Raw genomic sequence first — 19,488 nt, 5'->3', positions numbered from 1 at the left:
TTTAAGAGGACCATTGATCTTTATTGGGGTCTAATAAACTGACATAAGAGCAGTCTAGCTGGGCCCAGTCTCTTGTGGTCACGTTTGTATTTGTATTTTAATAAATTTTAAAAAAGACTCCTCCAAAGAAGTTGATCGTCGCAAATTCAGAATGAAAAGAATTGACAGAAATTATGTCTTGTTAACAAGACTTGCTGTTGACCAACTACTTTACTTACAGCACTAATGTCGATGGTTCTTGGTTTTAGAAGTTGTCGAAAAGGTGAAAATACTATTACTGGGAGGAAGAAAGGATGGGAAATGTCTTATTTGCTTGTCGGAATGGTGATTCATCCAAATGATAACTCTAAATCTTTACCGAAGACTTAATTGTGTCGACGTTAATTCTCTAGAAAAGCTGCTAGTTGAAAAGTACTTATTTCCGTACGTAATAAAAAGGATTTATTTTATTACTATATTAGTGGTACCCGCACGGCTTTGCCCGTAGTAGAAAAATAAAAAGGTCATTTGGTTCGCTTGCGTATTTACAAATAATGGATGATGAATTTCTCGCCAATTTGCTGTTTTCATTTGCCCTCCCATGTTACGGTTTCACGGTAAGACAATGTGGTAAAAACTCGTCCAACTGTCGTCTCAACCAAACTCGTCCACAGTATGATAATTTACTCGGTAAAATGCTCTTAAAATTGGGATAGAAGAAGAACAAAATCGAAATTTCGAAAAATCGCTTTGAGGTGTTCACTCCTATGCTACGAACTAATTCTGTGACTAATTTCATGAAAATCGGTCTAACGGTCTAGGCGCTTTGCGCGTAACAGACATACAGACATACAGGCACAGACATCCAGAAACATAGACTTTTAGCTTTATTATTTGTAAAGAAGAAAACTTCGAAACTCTCAAATTATTTTCGGGCAACGTTACGGAGTCACGCAGTTTCACACTGGGCTCTCAAGTTTCCTGTGGAAAGCAAGTATTTCTGTTAGAAAGTTCTCTGAATAGCTATACGTCTCGTAAACAGATTTCTCACTGAAGTGCAGAACATTTTTAGCCACCGAAATGAAAATATATTCAGCTTATTTATTGGGTGGTTCGCCTTCAGCTCAGCGAATGCCGCACCTTGTTGAGTTCCAAATAATTGCAAGTGTCTGGGTATTGCAGGTAAATAAGCTGTTCAATTTTGCTTGCAACTCTGCCATAACTCCGGTCATATTTGCTTTAGAAGCTTTTCCGGCAATTCAGGAAGGTGCCAAGCTGTTGATATATGTTTAGCTATGTTTTCCATTAAATTTCCTGATTTATTGAGAAAAAAAATGGCTTTTATTGCGAAAATTTCTGTACTCTTCAGAAACATCTAGGCTAAGTTTAGGAAGGTTTACTGACTATTAGCGTAAATCTTTGCAAAGTTTTGACAAATTTCTTACTGTCAGATATTAGGCACGTTAGTTACCCAATCGAATTTTTTCAAACATTGATTATGCATTGCTATTGGACGAAAGGGTTCTTGCAGTGATAGGCAATGACGGTCGACGTTTCGCTTTCCAAAAATCAGGTACAAATACATTTTTTGTAGATATTTAACCACGAGTTGAAAAAGTGAAGTGGGAGACATTAATGAAATACTTTAATGCATCGAAAACGATTGCTGATGAAAGCAATTCAGAAAAAAATGTTACGGACTGGAATGCGGAATATTTTGCCTCTTTGAAAGCATTATGGACAAAGCGATTTTTCATCGCTTGAAAAGAAATTTTTTTTCACCGACTTTCTGTTAACTCAGGTTATAACTGGACATTTTAACTTTAACAATGTGTTTCGCTTTTTTACTGTGCACTTTGTTATTGTAGTGAAGCTAAGGGAGATGTAGAGTTATTTATAATGAACTGAGAGCTACATATTGAGTCCAAAAGTATCTTTAAGTAAAGTTTAGTAAGTTTGTCCTGTGTTGATCTCCTGTTCCTTCGGATCTAGTCAAAGTTCTGAGTGACTTGCTGTCCTTCGGAATTTTGTTTTGCATTTTGAACTTTAATTGTTTTAGCGTCATATGTTATTCTTGAATGTATTGTTTGTTCATTTTTAGCTTTTTGTTATTATTTTACTTATTTATGTAAGCCTCATGTTATACTTTGTCGTCCGTGAGGAGTTTTGAAATCTCTTTCAAAAAAAAAAAAAGATATTGTTCGCGTAACAAGCATGAACGCGAAAATTCTCCCTCTTTATTTCTCAAACAATGTTTATACATAATTTTGTGTTAGTTTTCTCGTTATCAAGTTGGTGTTCTTCAATACTTCGAAAATAGAACTAGTTACTTCCAGACGATAGAATATTTGAGACGGTAACTCAACTGGACATTGATAGTTTAGGCGGGAAATGATATAAAATCAAAAAAAAAAAAAACTTTGAAAAAGCCCCATTTGTGCCATTATTTCATTTTAATGGATGCAGCACATCGCATAGAGACGGTTACGGTGTCGCAAACAAACAGAATCTCAAAACGATAAGTGAAAAAGCGCCTTCCAATGAAATAAATAGAACCATTAAGTGAAAACGCCATCATCTTATGAAACGAAAAGCGCAACTGGTAGTCAGTGAAGCAAGTTCCATCCCCACTCAAGTACCGTCCCAAGCCATTTCCGTAACTCAGTAGGCGGCGCTACTTGCTGGTTCACAGATCAATGATCCTATTGCATCCTCGCATATAACGCCGCTCACATTGCTTTCTTCCGCCAGAGTTTGGGATAGCTCTTCGGAGTTAACTTTTTCCGAAGAAAGGATTCGGAATGCCGGGTTTAGGAACGTAAAAGTTTTGCCCGGCTTTTTTCAGTTTTTGCTTCGTAGTTGAAAGAAACTTTTATTGACATACATAAATTGATTTTAAATAGTCACATCTATACCGGTAATACTTCTTGATGACAGCATGGGGATTTTGTTCGGTGTTTTTGCTTCAGCACTTTTAGGGCTGCTTGCAACAGGTAGGTGAAGAACTTTGTTTGCAATAGTGGTAGATTTAGAATATTTTCAATTGTAATCACAAAATAACAAAATTGTTGTTTTTTAATTATGGGTAAAAAATAAAATAAGATGTATATTTAGATTTCAGTAACATGCTCTATATTTTGTATATATTTTTAGCCAATTTTTTTAAAAAGTATAATTTTACTCCTTCAGAAGCTATTTATTAATTATATGTTGCACTTTGATTACATTGACATTTTTACAAATTAATGAACGAAGTTCGCTAATTTTTTGTGTCATATCCAAAACCATACATTGAAAAATTTGCGTATCGTGTGGCGTTTGTCATTGCCTGTATACAGAAATTCTATTTCAATAAAATGTTCATACATAAAATTTGAAGCAAAATATGATTTACGAAATTTTTAATGTTACCTAAAATGTTTGAAACGACTACTTGATTTACTTCAAGATTCTTTTGCAGTCCTTTATCTTTACTAAAATTAAACGGAACATTTTTCTGTACGTATATATGTATGCATGTTCGTATGTCTGGGTTTTGCATTAAGTCGAACCTAAGTCCTGCAAATGAACTTTGAAGAAAGGTGCAGTGCATATTTACAAACATTGTCTCAAAAATACGATTTGGTTGTTTTCTTTTATACTTTTAAGGGGGGAAACTTTTTACATAAGTTTGCTAAGTGAAGGGGGAAAGATTTTTTCACAATGGTTGAATACCCAATTTTTTCTGCATTAGAAAAATGTTGGCTCAATTTTTTGAGTTATTTAAGTAATTCGTTCTTTTTTAATAACACAAATCAAAAGTTCAATTGAAATCTTGAATGGCAAGCGATTTTAAAGTATTTTTCTTCATGGTTTTTGAACTAAAACTCTCCCAGGCATCAAATCGAGCTGTTTGCTGTTTTTTATTTTGTTTTCACGGATTAATTTTTTTTTGCTCTTTTGCGCTGGTGATCCACATTCTCTGTAAACTTTAAAATAAATTAATAATACATGAAGTTTTTCTCGCGGCTAAAAAATCTATTCAGTTTGCTCTTAGTGTTACATTCGTATAAAGCGATGTAATACGCCAGTTATAATTAGGGCACATTATACTTTTTGGAAAATCAAAATTTTAGTTTAAAAAAAAAAATTCTACAAAAATTTTTTTAAAACTAAAATTTTTTTATTCTTAAAATTTCTACAATTTTATAAATTTCTACAAAAAATCCTTTTTCTGAAAACATTTTTTTAAAATTAATGTCATATTTTAAAAACCTATTCATGTTGATGGAAACAATGAAGTTGGGTATTATTGTTAAAAAAAAAAGTTTTGCTCTTGTGCAGTATTTCGGTTTCCGCATAATTTTCAATATTAATGATTTTTTAAAGTTAAGGTTAAAATTTTCATTATAAACTATTTAATTACGCTGTGCAGCACGGAAAATACTGTTCCTGCTGATTGTTACGTAAAAGGATCTTCTGTATTCAAATAAGATAACCGATTTCCCCCATCACCCAACCCTCGTTTTTGGAAATAGTTCCCCCATGTTTTCCCTTTTCGACAGTTCCATAGCCATTATTTTTATTTGACATGAGTACCCCTAACTAACATTGGACGTTCCACGTTCAGTTGACCACCTAACCGGAGCATCTGCCTTCCACCCCACAAGTCTCGATCTCGCAAACTAAGATAGGCACAGTAAGCCTTGTCACCCCTGGACTCTTGCGCCACTGAGTTTAGGTTAGTATTTTAATTTTCATTTTCAGGTTGAGGGTTCCATTACATTAACTGTTAACATTCTTCTAATGGGCTAGAGAGGTAAAAGTTGAAAAAGCGTAATCATTTCTTGCAGGGATGGTGACTTAGGTTGGTACTCAATGGGGCGCACACAGTGCTACTACCATCTGGGGTTTCTACAGACTTACCTCTTCTCCGAGCGCGCGTACTTCCTTATGTTCTTATTATAACAGTTTAGAAGACTTATAGACTCTTAACACCTTGGATTCAGGTATAGGATCGAGTTCGTCGGTCATGCTTCATAGGATCATTTCCATAGTATGATTAGAAAGTTTTCTCACCGAACTTCGCGGTGCCCATCGCCTTCTAAAATTACCACTCCCATAGACATGGGAACCGGTAGCGCGAGCGAACCGGTTTCCATGTCTATGACCACTCCTAATCCACCACCTAGATAGAGATCTAGGGGAGGGGAGGGGGAGTAGATTGGTGAGATGCGATTCGTACAACGTGCGATGTTTCCAAGATTTAAAATAAAAAATAAATATGTAAACATATTTTTGAATACAAGGGTGTTTTTGACATTTTTACTTCTCTAACCCTTCAGTGGAAATTTAACCCTTTATGTAATTCTTCTTTTGCTTCTTCTTTTGCTTTGTGCGTCTTTCTCCTCTGTTATAAAAAATGGGTAGAAATTTGTCAAAAAATAAAAACATGGAGGAGAGCACGAATGGACAACTTTTAATCAACTTGCAGTTCTTAATTTTAAATTGAGAAAAGAAAACATGTTTATAAATATAATACGTTCAATCTAAAAACTTTGTTAAAGCGCATTAATCTCAGTTTGTCATTTCATTTGGAAAATGTCACAGCAGAAATGTTGAAACACGATTGCTCTCTACTAGGAAAATAGGGAAGTATCAACCTATCAAATATTCCAATTTTAACTATTGCACAATGTTGACAGGCTTACAAAACACAAAAATTCACCATGGCCGGATTTTTAAAACCAACGATTGATTTTTTTGAATTTTTTAAAGAGCGATGCGCAAAAAAGAGGTGTGGCCTAAAACGTCAGCAGCTGACGTCATTTCCCTGTTCCGATCAGAGCTTCATTTCCATGCCGTGTTGCGCTTACCAGGAGGTGAATAGCACTGTCTTTTTCAGCCTTTTTAAAGCATTTAACCAGCATTTTTTCCATCATGGGGCTAGGATTCACGAAAGGTCAATCCAATAACCTTCCTCAAGTAAAGTCATTCATGGTGTTTGACTTTCTTCGAAAGGACGAGAGGTTTAATGTCCTAGAAGCACGGGGAGTGAGACAACAAAGTTTCACCATTGTTATTCTTTAAAATTGTACGTACATATCCGTCTATGTTTGCAGTTCATATTATTCGCATTAGTTTCCCTTATCAAGATTGATCATTTCCATTTGTGTGTCGATGGTTTTTTTATCTGAATATATAAATTACAATGTAAGAGCGCTATTCCAGTTCTTACTTGGCGGCTTTTAATGAGGCGCGCATTTTGTAACAACCCTACTGCAAGTGATTCCAGTACTAAGTTTTAGAGCAGTTTTTGCATGAAAATTTTTCGCTTTGTTGGCAATAAAAGTTGATCTGCTTTTTTTTGTGGAAAATTGTGTTAAATCCACTAATACATGTTAATTATCCTTGAGTTTTTGTGCAACTTAGCAAAAAAAAAGGAAAAATATATTTTTTTGCTCTTTTGATAAAAATAATAAATTTGAAAATGGTGTTCATTTCATAAAATAAGTACCTTTTTGCAGGTGAGAAAGGTCTTGTATATATAGAAACGCTTCTGGTGATAAACTGAAAATGTATTTTTAAATTATCAATTTGTAATAGTTAAAATTTGAAGATAGTTTGAATGTTAAAAAGAAAGTATTAATAGTTTTTGCATTGTTATTAAAATGGAAATAGTAATGCATCTATTACTTTCTATTTAAGTTTATTGTGCAGGGTTTAAATTCCTTTGTTTACTTGCATTTTTTTTAAAAATATCTCATATGCTTATTAAACATTTATTTATGAACAGTTGTGAACATATATTTCAAACTGTATTTCTCACTTGACATAGTTTTTAATTAAAATGAAGTGCAAATTTTCATTTTCAAATTTTAATTAATAAACACACTTGAAAACACTTCTTTCGAAGATCCTGCTGGGACGGAACAATAACAAATCGCTTGTGAGGAGTTTTTTTAGATGTAGCTACGCATCCAGGAACGAAGCAATACTTGTAATTGATTCTACTAGCCATGACAAAGAAAATCAAATTAAAAACAATCGCAGAATGCATTAAACCCTACAGACAGCAAAAGATTTTCACTAGCCTTTTATGCGCGCTGCTGTTAGAAGGCTCTTGTTTTCCCGCGCCTTCCTCCAAAGATCGCCAAGCACTTCTTTGTCCTAGCCAATTCCGCCGCCTCGCAGCGCGGCAGTGACGTCAAAGGACTTACAAGCAAATGACGTCACTCGCGCGTGAACTTTAAAAAATTATTTAAAAAAAAAGTATTAGTCGTATCGTAAAAATTTTTTCGCAGATGATGTTCATGTATGTTACTCTATCAAATAAAAATAAAATTAGAAAATCGAATACTTCCCTATTCCTGTTCTCATCTGATGTTGAACACTGTTGTCCGTGGATTGTGGGTTCATAATCAAACGCAAGGAGTTTTTCAGAGCAAGTGAACTGTTGTTCATTTGGCACGGCAAGTTATTTAGGCCCTGCCATTTGACTGTCCGTTTAGTAGGAAATGCGATGAACAGGAAGCTCATTTAACTGCAGAAGGAATATGCTCCACTGCAGCAGGTGTTCTATATGATTCTGTACTCGGAGACTTACACTGTTCTTCCATCTGAAGTTGGTTAGAGTGCCATCGTACAACATAACTTCTTGTTTTTCTAGTGATATTGATAACTCATATAGACGAGATATAATGGTTGGATTCAGTAATTGGATACATTTAGAAATTGATCCAGACTCATGTGAATAGGAAAAAGTATTTTTCTTCACATTCCGAATTGTTCAGCATTCAATGTTTCGACTTTTAAGTATCTTACCCTCTGTCATGGAAAATACCTCAACTTTTCTCTGGAGACTTTCCAAGTCCTCCGTAACACGATTCTTGTTTCTTCTTAGTATTTTACACTCATCTACTACATTAGGAAGAACTTGTGTCGGTCACAATGCATTTTACACAGTAACAGCTGTTCACCGTTTAGAAACTCCAAACCGATTATTGTTTAGCGCAGTTGCGTTATGTTGAACTCTTATCCACTCTTTTGGCATTTTAGTTATGTATACTTGGTTTGTATTCGTCTTCCTCAGTCTCCGAGTCATAACTAGAACTCTTATGTATGAACTTGCGTTATATTGAATTCTTATCCACTCTTTTGGCTTTTTAGTTATGTATACTTGGTTTGTATTCGTCTTCCTCAGTCTCCGAGTCATAACTAGAACTCTGCTCTAGTTCGTGTATTTTCGAGAGTTCTATTATATTAGGAAGCTATTTGCCACCTAACGCTCGCTGAAAATCGCGATCCTTCTGCGTAATACGGTCAGTGAAAGAATCCCATTGTGACGATTTTTTTTGGTAAATAGGTATAGGGTAACAGCACCAGAGAGTCACAGACATGCCAAAGACATCACTTTTAAGGCGATTCTCGAAAAAATGTCCCGTGCATAACGCTAAATTTTACTTTTATTCAATTAACTATTAATCAAATATGGGATTAACTGCTATGCTTTGATAGTATATTAAAGCAGGTGTTATTCCCCAACAGCATTATTTTTTGAAGGCTTTGGTTAGCTGGAAAAAATAAAAAAACTTAGCGTTACTCACGGGACATTTTTTCCGAGAATCGCCCTTTAGATTAACTCAATTTTCTGTGCCATTTAATGTATTTATATTTTAAAAACTATTTTTCTTGAAAGCAACTAACGTTTGGCTGCTTCTGGATCCTCTGAATTAGTCAATTCCTTTTTTTTATTTGCTCATTTTCAAAAAAAGTCCGACCCCCCAGTAACAGACACCGAAAAGTCAGACGTAGATCAGACACCGATCTGATGATACACAGTAACAGACAGGATTAGGAAATTATGAGTAATAGACAAAATTCCCTGTTTCTCTTCAAAATGTGCAAAAGTTCTTAATTTTTAGAATTGAGTCATGCTCCTTTTAATAAATTAAAAGGAGCATGAAAAACCAGCTGGCCTCGTAGTAGCTGATCATAACCTTCCACTACTGCCTTATAATTACCAACTGGGTCATTAAATTCACTCTGATAACACTAGATGGTTGCACCGTATTTATGGGCCACAGCAACAAGTTTACCCACCTAAAAGGCTTATTATTTAAATCCAAACTTACGACTGTCTGTTACTGGACCCTTGTCTGTTACTGTTGACCGTACTCTAAATGTAATGCAAATAAATGAGACTGCAATTCAAAACCAGCTTGAAGACATGGTTGCTTTCAGCATAGGCAGTTTATGTAAATGATGTTATATTTATAAAAAATTAATCCAGTTGTTGTCAGATTCACTATGCTGATCTCTGTTTTCTTGTACTCAAGGTCTACTTTTTTGAAAGATTTTTTTTCTTTACGAAGTGTTCAATGCTTCACTAAAACTTATTTTCGCACTTGTGTTTTAAAGGTTACCAGTGAACTGTAAATATAAAATAAATGAATATATTTGAGCAACAAAATAGCAATAGTAAATATCGTAATCAAATTAATCAACTTCTGCTAATTTGTGTTATGAACTTTTTTGCTAATTGTGCCTAATTACGATGTTTCCTGTTGTTACTGAACTGTAAAGTCTACTCACACTCCATTTCATCCCCTTTTCTTTTAGTCACGTTTTAGATTATCTGTAAAACAATCTCACATATTCCATAATTTTACATTTTACGTAAATTTCAATTTAACTTTAGCTTTGACGCTCTTACGCGGTAACTGCCAGCGTTATTTTAAAAAATAATTACTGTTTAAAAAGTTCTGAAATTTTACGGTAAAAAGTTTTATGATCCATGTTGGCAGAACTTCTTGCCGTAAAGTCCTACTTTTCTGTAAAATTTTACGGTAAAAAAATAGCAAGAATGCTACTGCTTGTTGTGCTGAATAAAACGGACGAAATGCGAGCAGTGTGATTTGTCCCTAGATCTCTTTACTTTGAGGTTAGGAAAAACAAAATTAGTGCTTCTCTCCGTAAAAAACGTTGAGTTCCAATTGGTGCTACAATCCTTTACTTTTTCCGGTACATTTTAGTGTAAAATTTTCTCTAAACTTTAAAAATTATCTTTCAGTAAAATGTATGCGTAGATATTCAATAAAGCATCAGATATGGTGAAAACAAGTAACAAGTAAAGAATTGTTACCCTGCGTGCCCTGAAGGTTGAAATTTTAGATTGAAGTAGAAATGCAGTTTTTTTAAGTTAAATACGAAAATGATACTAAGAGAAAATATGTCTTGCAGCTCTAATAATTGGCTTTAAGTAACACAGTTAGATAAGATTGAAAAAAAGCATGAATCAGCTCTTATTTATTAGAAGGATATATATATGTATATATGATCAATTCTTAGAAAGAAGTCATTATTTTAAAATGAAAATAAACATATTTTAAAGAAATCACCAATGTCATAGTTATCTGTCTGTCTATTTCAGAAATGACACAATGTCATTTTTATAGGAAGAAATACACCATCTCTTTTTTGAAGATTACATTTATATTTTCAGTTCTTCATTGCTGAAAATTTCCGAAGCTGTAGTTTTTACCTTCTTTGATTAACTCCAGATTATAAATTTAATTTGATGATAAAATCTCTTATTAATAAATTAATGATATTTTTAAAAAATTATCTATGTATCAATTTAATCTTTGAAGAAATTCATTTTTCAGATATCATAAAATAATTTCCTGTTGTTAAAAAGTAGGGTCTGGTGGGGTAAAGTGGTCATAAAATCGCAGGTTTTCAGCTTAGGTGGATAATAAATACAACAAATTCTTTAAACACTTCAACTTTTTTTGTTGTTATTTTACATTGCATTATTAAAGAACACGGTACATTGAATTTTAGGATGAAAAATATTGATTTTAGTAGTTTTATAGCACTTTCTTTTCCCTATGTTTTTATGACCACTTTACCCCATGGGGTGGGGGAAAGTGGTCATAGCATGGGGTAAAGTGGTCATAGTTAAAAATAGATGCAAAACCATTATAAATAACCCTAATACTTGTATATTTCGACTATTTTTACAGTTGCAAGTATACTCACGAGTACATGCGTGTACTCGTGAATATATACGTGTTGTATGTTATACACGAGTAAACATGTTCCTATATGAGTAGATACATGTACACATCAGATACATGCATACAAGTGCCTACTGAAGTATATACGTGTATACGAGTACATAAGCATATATACGAATATATAAGCATGTATACGTGATTACCTGCAGGCGTGTATACGTGTCTGCATGAGTACATACGTGTTACATGTATATACGCGTCACTTGTATATACGTGTCACGTGTATATACGAGTATATACGCGTGTAAACGAACATCATATGCGCTTATGCACTTGTTCTCGAGAAAATACGTGCATACTTGAGTACATATGTGTATAGTAGACGTACGCATATATAAGTGCATATACATACATATATAGGTATACACGAGCTAATTCGTGGATACATCCAGTGCGTCTTTGGGGGGGGGGGGGGTACGTGTCTACTCACGTATATGTAATGGGGAAGCACTAGTATATACGCAATGTATACGTTTATACTCCAGTACATGTATGTATACACGAGAATATACGCTTATATACATGTCGGCCTACAGAGTGAATCCAAGCTCTTGGGCAAAAATCAAAAGGCTGTAAGAGGGTAGGATAAGACACAATTAAGATTATGATCACTGACGCGCTACATGCACACAAAGCCCGAAACTGATGGATACAAAGCAGGGCACAAATTTGTTGCACAAAGATGATTTTACCTAACATTTTAGTTTTTAAGAAACATTTAGAGAAGTTGTTAAAAGTTACGGCCTGTAGTAGCTCTAATACACGCATCCGCAACAAAGCCGCAGCGACTGATAAAAGTTTTTCAAAAGTCTCGTTATTGCAACAGAGAGTGATTTGTGAATGCGACACATTTGTATTACAGCTGCAGGCCGCAAATTTCATCAATCGCATTAAAACTTTCTTAAGACCTAAAATGATGTGTAAAATTGACTTTGTGTAATAAATATGTGACTTCTTTTTGCATCCATCAGTTTCTGGCTTTGCTTGCATGTAGCGCGTCAACATTGTGTTTGTGACCATATGTTCCTTATGTGATTCTTGATTCTTATCCCCGCCTCTAACACCTTTTAATAATTTGCTCAAGAGTTTAAACTCACCCTGTATACTTGTATTTCTTATGCTTGTATGTAAGTGTTTACTCGAGTACGTACGCATATATACGTGTCTACCTGAGTATATAAGTGTTCTTATAGTATATACGAGTATATGCGAGCATATACGTGTGTAGTAGAATGTATAGCTGTAAGGATAAAAAATACTTGCAGATTATCACATACGTATTTATTGGCGCATTTATGTGAACACGAGCATATATGCGTATATATAAGCATATTCTCGTATATTTAACCCCGTTTTCTGTAAAAACAATACATATGAAGTAAAATTAATATTTAATTTGTATTTGCCTTAAACGTAAAGATTAAGTGACATTAGAAGAACAATATTCGTTAAGCCTAATATTATGACCACTTTACCCCATCTTACTGAAATTGTTCTAAAAATTTTTCTAAAATAGATTCAGCTTACTGCTAATGAGTAAGAGTTCTTGAGACATGTAGGAAGCTTCCTGTGCAGTCAATCTGTTCCTAGTTCTAACAAACAAAATTTCCCAAGGAAGTTAAAATAGGTGTTTAGATTAAAAAAGTTTTCATATTCACGCAAAATATTTTTTGTTACCAAATAAAAGTTTGCTAGTTGTAAAATTTTGTACTCAAAATGTAGTTTCTAGCTGCCCTACTCTAAAATAAAATTTTCACATTCATTCGAGCATTTATTTGCAAGCTATAGCCATATATTTGAAGTATGACCACTTTACCCCATTGACCACTTTCCCCCACCAGACCCTATTAATTTTACTATGGTAGCTAATAATACAGGAATAGCATCATGTTTTTCTGAACGTGTTATTTTCATATCTTCCCTATTGTTTTTTTATATGTATTTTTTCTTTTTGCAAGTTTCCAATCTCCCGACAGGCGGCGTTACCACGTCTTTTTAAAAGAAACTTAAAAACATATTCTTTTTATTTTTTTAAACTCCATTTTTCATTTAAAAAAAAAAGTTTCCATTTTTATTCAATCATGTTTGCTCCGCTAAGCTAAATTTACCCTTGGCTGTTGATTTAATAGATATCATTTCGCTGAAACGTGCTTACAGAAAGTGTACGGAACTAAAACAATGAAAAATGACTGTTCTTTTGTTTAAACTGGATACACAAGAAAACATATTTCTCCAAGTTAAACACGAAATCTTTCAAACACATCGTATTCGTTCTTAATCTTTTCCAGTTTCAACAACGCAAATTTTCATTTCCATCAGAAATGCCTGGACCATTTTCATCGAGGAAAAAATATCGGGCTACGAAACAAGATGTGTATATCCTTTTATTTCCAGCTTCTAGACCATTTGGAATAGATTTTTTCCCTTCCAGAGGAAGTGGCAGTAAATCTTTTTTTGCATTGAACGCTATTTTTACTATTCTTCGGAAAAACTTCGAAACCATTTTAGATTGTTTCCGTGAGCCGTTTTGAAAGTATCAATCTTCAACCGCCGCGCATTGAGTACAAGATTTTCCTGTTTGCCAGATTTGAATGGAAGTAAAACAATCTAAATTTTTCATACAAAAGAAACAGAATAAATTGTATGATGTGAACGATATCGATCTTTTTATCCTTGACTGGAAGAAGTGCGTCTTGTAATTTAGAGAAAAGTCGTTAAGTCGCCATTATCTGAGTCGCTTATTTTGAAAGTGGAACAAGTCTTTTTATTATTATTTTTTAAAGAAGATAATGTCAATTATAGATAAAACTAAATATGATATTTAAAACACAGGCAGTCCGGTTATAGTATCCAGAGACTAGTTTCGTCCTTGTAATAGACTTAAAAGTCTGGAATCGTCAATAAACCAGCTGGAGGCAGATGTTTTCTCATCGAAGTGTATATTACCAGAAAACTGGTAACAAAAATTATTTTAGCACACCCAGTGAATTTCAGTGAGCAATGATGCGGTTAAACTGGAAAACGAAGACTTCCCTTTAATGCGATAACAACTACTACCAGCTAGGTTATTGAATATTCTAGACTGATGAGTCCAAAGACGAAACTGCGGTATCTGAATGTCCTAACTGGGCTGGCGATATTTTTCCATGTAGTTCTGTTTTAGCCATGGCTTAAGGGTGGTAACTTAGTGCTTGTTAATAAGGTATTTTTTAACAGTTTCGAGTCAAAACCATTCAGAATCCTCTCATTTGGGAGAGGAAATTTTCAGTTCTTAAGGCTGAAAGTTTCTGCTTTGCTTCGTAAAAACGATAAAAAAAAAAACGCTTTGCTTTTAGATCGCAATAATAAAAAAAAAAAAAAAATCCCTCTTTAAAAACGGACTGCTCATAAATCTGGACTCAAAGCAGCCGACGTTATTTCTATTACAACTTCGTTGTTTAGCCTCAAGAAAATAAAATAGGACATTTTTTTTTTAATTGAAATTATTTGGGATTTTTACTGTCTACTGCATTAAAAGAAAATGTAAGTCTCTAAAAGTAAATTAGGTCTATGATTTGATTATAGGCAACATTACCTTTAAAAAAGGAGATATTTACTAAATTAACGGCTTACAAACATTAGCGTCTTGTGCCTCATTTGACGGCACTTTCATTCTTCTTTTAACATGTCCATTTAAAATAAAGTTAGTAAGTAACGCTTAATTTTTCTTACTCCTTAAACTAGGTAAACTCCTGCAAAATATATGTTAAGCAAATAGTCAATAGCATGATTTTTTTTAAACAAGGTAGCGTAAAAAACAAGTATTAAATTTTTTGCCATTACGGCCATAGAAGTCGTTTTCAATCTTGGAACATACTTTCTATAAAAAAGTGTGATAGAAAAAAAATCTAACCCTTAAAATTAAAACTATTTTTTGTGAAAGATTTTTTGTCTGTAACGGGAAACAAACCGGGGAAGAAGAGGGAGGGGAGAGTTCAATTTTATAGTTTTTTTAGAATAAAGCAAAAAAAAAAAAAAAACTAACTCATTCAAACTTTATTCAAGAATATTAATTCCTTTTTTGCTTTAACTTCTACAGCCGATTACTGCGCCATTTTTATCTATTGTCTAAAAAATGAGAGATAAATTCCTAGAAATATCCTTTCATGAGAATTTGAAGCTCTTAAAAAAATCTTTCGGCAAAGATACGTGAATTAATCTTTTGCGACCCTTCTGCAATATTTAGTTTTTTAAAATGATATTATGAAAGTTAAGATAATAGATAGCAATAAAAAATGTCTGACCTGAGACTTTAGTAAAAATTAAAAAAAATAATAAAAATGATAATAAGTAAAAAAAAACAATTATTAGAGAAAAACAAAAATCCCGACTGCGTAAAATCAAAAACACAAAGAAAGCAAAGAAAGTATAAGCAAAGAAAGAAATGCATATAAGCCCAGTAGTTTAGAATGTTATTAAGTAGATATTACTGAATAACTACACCATAGAAATAGTTTTATAATCGATACACACCCCGTAAGACAAATCATAAATTCAAAAACAGAATAGAAGGATCAACAATCGGAGCCCATTTAAAGTATACGGGGTTCCTTGATTCAAAAAGGAATTGGCCCCGACTTTTGATTATTTTATTGTTTTTCACTTTATGATTTGCCTTATGTGTGTATCGATTATAAAACTATTTCAACGGTTTAGTTATATATTCAGTAATACTTAATAATATTCTAAAATTCTGGGCTTATATATTTTTTTCTTTTTAGTTTTTTCGGTTTTTACGCAGTCGGGTTTTTTGTTTTTATTTAATAATTATTTTTTATTTTACACTTTTTAGTTAATTTTCATTGACTTGGTTATTATGAATATGAGACGGTAAATTTCGCAATCTTGTCATTTCATTGAGAGAGGTTATATCGTGAGGTTTGTTAAGCAACTTTAAGTAACATAAACTACTGATTATTATTCTCTCTAGGGACCTAACTCGGCATAAAGTACATGTGATTGACCTTTACCGAAAATGCGCGAACTTAAGTCAACCCCCACAGCGCAGCTATATAAATGGGCTGTATAACTCATGATAACGCGAGCTCGGAAACGTCGTCAGTCAAATCTTTCTCGCAAAACTAAAAACGACCGTCAATAAAGTACACGTCGCGAAACTCAGTCCCTTGAATCACGATAAAAACAAATGCAACATGTTAGAGATGAAAATCGAATTTGTAGACTTAGTAAACGAATAATTCAGGCAGTGAAAACGCGACCTCATATTGTCGCACGCAGGTGGTGTGCAACACGATCCCGAACTTACAATATGGCACCTGGTAGTTGATATGTTTAATTTTGATTACTGTCATGTGTTTAGTGACACTCCCAACGTAAGAATCATCAAAATTAGGCCAAGGCGTTTAGCCTCTACAACACCACATAGGAAAAAACATAAATATATACATAGACTCAAAAACATATTACCCTTCTTTGCGTCGCGCACGCGCAGTCGGGTAAAAGTACTGAAAAATACATGAAAGAAGTTTATTCCTCTGACGAAGCATATAATTAACAATGCTGATTCGTTCAATAACTAAACTTTTAAGTTTCTTTTAAATCACATATTATGCATCGCTCTACACTTTTAAGCTCCCGATTGTCGGCGGTCGGATTATCCGCAGTTCTGTTTAATAGGGGGTCTTTTTACTTTTTTTTTAAACTGTCATCAAATGTTTTTTAAAATTATGATTGTGTTATTGTTCGTTTTTTACGTTTTACAAATATTTTTTACATTCAATGTTGACAGATGCAATATAGCTATGTTTTTAGCTATGGTTTAAATCAATGAATGAGTGTTATTCATATTTTTTTAGCTCTTGTATTCAGTAGTATCGTTTTTTACCTATTATTTTGATTATTCGCGGTTTTTGCATATCCGCGATTGTCGTGCCACTCTATTCCGCGGATAATCGAGAGTTTACTGTACTAGAGTGCGGCGAAAGATTGTAAAACGAAAACAATACGAAGATTTCTCTCTAGTTTTTTTTCTTTTTTTTTAATTCGAGTTTTAGAACTTTACAAGTGGCTACTATTTGTTCACACCAAACACAAAAGTACACTTGTAAACAAGGTTTACTGTCTTTCAGTATAGTCATCTGTATTGTGTACAGCCTGTTTTCATTGATGTGGAAGTCCTAGATCACCTGTACAGGGGCGGATTTAGAAATATTTGTAAAGGGGATCAAGTTTCAATAACCGGCGTTATACACCTCCAACCTAAAAAAAAGTATCAGTTAATCAGGAGCTACCCCGCCACTCACCCCTTGAATTTTTCAATGGTTTATCTTTTTATATATAATTGTTATTTTGAAAATGAACAAAAGTCTAAAATAGCAATTGCCTAGCAAGCGAACGCAGTCAATCCTTTGGATAAGGACTCACTTTGATGAAACCCAACAGAATGAAACAAATAAAAGGTCAGCATCGGTTCTATGTACTTTTTTTTCAGATCTAAAAAGTTAAACTTGATAACAATCACAATAAAATTTTTCTCTCAGAGAGGTCAATTGATCTTCCGTGCGGTGGCATACAAATGCTTACCTGCTACTCCCCCTATTCCATGACAGTTATTTTAATCTTTATTCATTAAAGAAAAAAATAATTTATCATTTTCGCTCTACGGCATTACTTATAAACTATGCATGTGAGTGATAAATTTGAAAAAAATCTTCTAAAAATTGTGTAATACGAAAAAAGAATGAAATTTTTTCAATTTGTTTTCATTTTGTTTCGTACCTGGACATAACATTGATGTTTCAAAATTGCATATTATGAAAATAATCACTTTAGAACTTCAGGTTGGTTATGCGGAATATTTCAGGCAATAGAAAATTAGAATTTTATTTTCAGAGTTCTTATTCCTTTAACAAGAAAAAAAAATAATACAAATAAACTCTCAAGTTACGTCGTTATGAAATAAGAATGAAAACTTTGCAGATCGTCACAAGCTTTAAAATCTGGATATCAGTCCATTTCCGGAAAACATTTTTCTAAATCATTTTATATAGAAACGGACAGAGGCTGTCAGAAATGGGTGACAAAATGAAGTTGGGGAGAAAAAAGAATCTATTCCCATTGGAAAAATTTCATTTTGAAAGTATCCGTTTTTCGGAGGTACAATACGTATTTCAGACATGCGTATAATTGCGTTGTATCCAAAATGTCGGCAAAATCGTGAAGCTCTGACAGTTTTATTCATTGTTGATCTAAATAAAAAACATTTTACTTGGTGTTGCCACTGCTTTTTAAAAAATTAATAAACAATTCGTACAATTTCCTCACGTGTTTCTTTTTTGTGAAGATACTAGGTTGAAGAAATTTTATTTTTCCAGCGATATTTTTTGTCAGCTATAAATAAAGAAAATTGCTTTAATATTTAGCTCACCAATCACGTTAAACAGTTTTGACACACTATTAATTCTTTTGACTGGCGTTGAAAAATATGTAGCATTTTTCATCACATCTTATTCAATTAAAGTGAGAAAAAACGCAAGAATGTTAAAGCTATAGTGAATATTAGCTCTCAAGTTAATGAATACTTTCTTCATATTTTTTTGTTCTTAAATGTAATCATTATTTTGTTTTTATGCGAGGCATTTATAAAAACGAGCTTGTGCATCACATGACTTCCTTTTACGTCAATTTAATGATAACAGCGCCTTGGAATAAGCAAGGAAACACTAAACATTTTCAACCCTAGTTTCTTGCGAACCGAAGCAAAAAATCGTTTAACACAGATTTATTTCCACATTATTGACAATTTTAATGGGCCAAATTTAAACCAGACTTTCAAAAAAAAAAAAGAAAGAAAGAAAAAACGCCAAATTATTCGCCAAGATGGTGATATAACTTGGCGGTCAAAAGCTTGGCGATATATTACCAAGTGTTTGACAAATTATGACACCACTTGAGTTAGCATTGAAATTAAAAATGATTTCCTTTCAAAAAGGTGTAAAAGACTCCCTTAGAAACATCCGATTGCAACCAAAAGGGAAGGTGCACAACGAGACTTCACTAGGAGTCTACGTACCAAATTTCACTTTTCTAGGATATATCGCTTTTGAGTTATGCGGGATACATACACACACCCACATACATACGTACATACAGACGTCACGAGAAAACTCGTTGTAATTAACTCAGTAATCGTCAAATTGGTTATTTCGCGTGGCTATACGTCCTTTGGCATTTATCCATGTGTGGTCGAGTCGAAAAAAAAATTCAACATTGAATTCGAGGGTGAGCAAAATGGAAATTAAGGCCGATTTTTGAGTGATTTTTTTTTTCGAATACAACACTTCTTTTTTTGTAAAAGGAAGTAAAAAATACTTAAAAGTATTTTATTAGGGTTTTAAATACAGTAAAAATATGAAACCAGGAGGTTAAAAGGAAAATCAAAACAACGAAC

The 19,488-nt window shown here is 33.4% G+C and overlaps 1 protein-coding gene across 2 annotated transcripts in view; it reads left to right on the top strand.

Annotated features, from left to right (window-relative positions):
- Positions 1 to 2,839: 2,839 nt before the first annotated feature.
- LOC129226011 (fasciclin-2-like) overlaps positions 2,840 to 19,488 on the top strand; it is a 131,218-nt gene continuing 114,569 nt past the window's right edge. Inside the window, exon 1 of one of the 2 annotated variants that reach the window (XM_054860589.1) lies at positions 2,840 to 2,972. In XM_054860589.1, coding sequence (XP_054716564.1) covers positions 2,918 to 2,972 — 55 coding nt within the window. In that variant the 5' untranslated portion in view covers positions 2,840 to 2,917. The remainder of the gene's footprint in view (positions 2,973 to 19,488) is intronic. The other variant, XM_054860595.1, reaches the window with a different exon arrangement.

This window comes from Uloborus diversus, chromosome 1 (assembly GCF_026930045.1).
Source record: "Uloborus diversus isolate 005 chromosome 1, Udiv.v.3.1, whole genome shotgun sequence".
Classification (NCBI taxonomy): domain Eukaryota; kingdom Metazoa; phylum Arthropoda; class Arachnida; order Araneae; family Uloboridae; genus Uloborus; species Uloborus diversus.
This window is presented reverse-complemented; position numbering and strand designations above follow the sequence as displayed.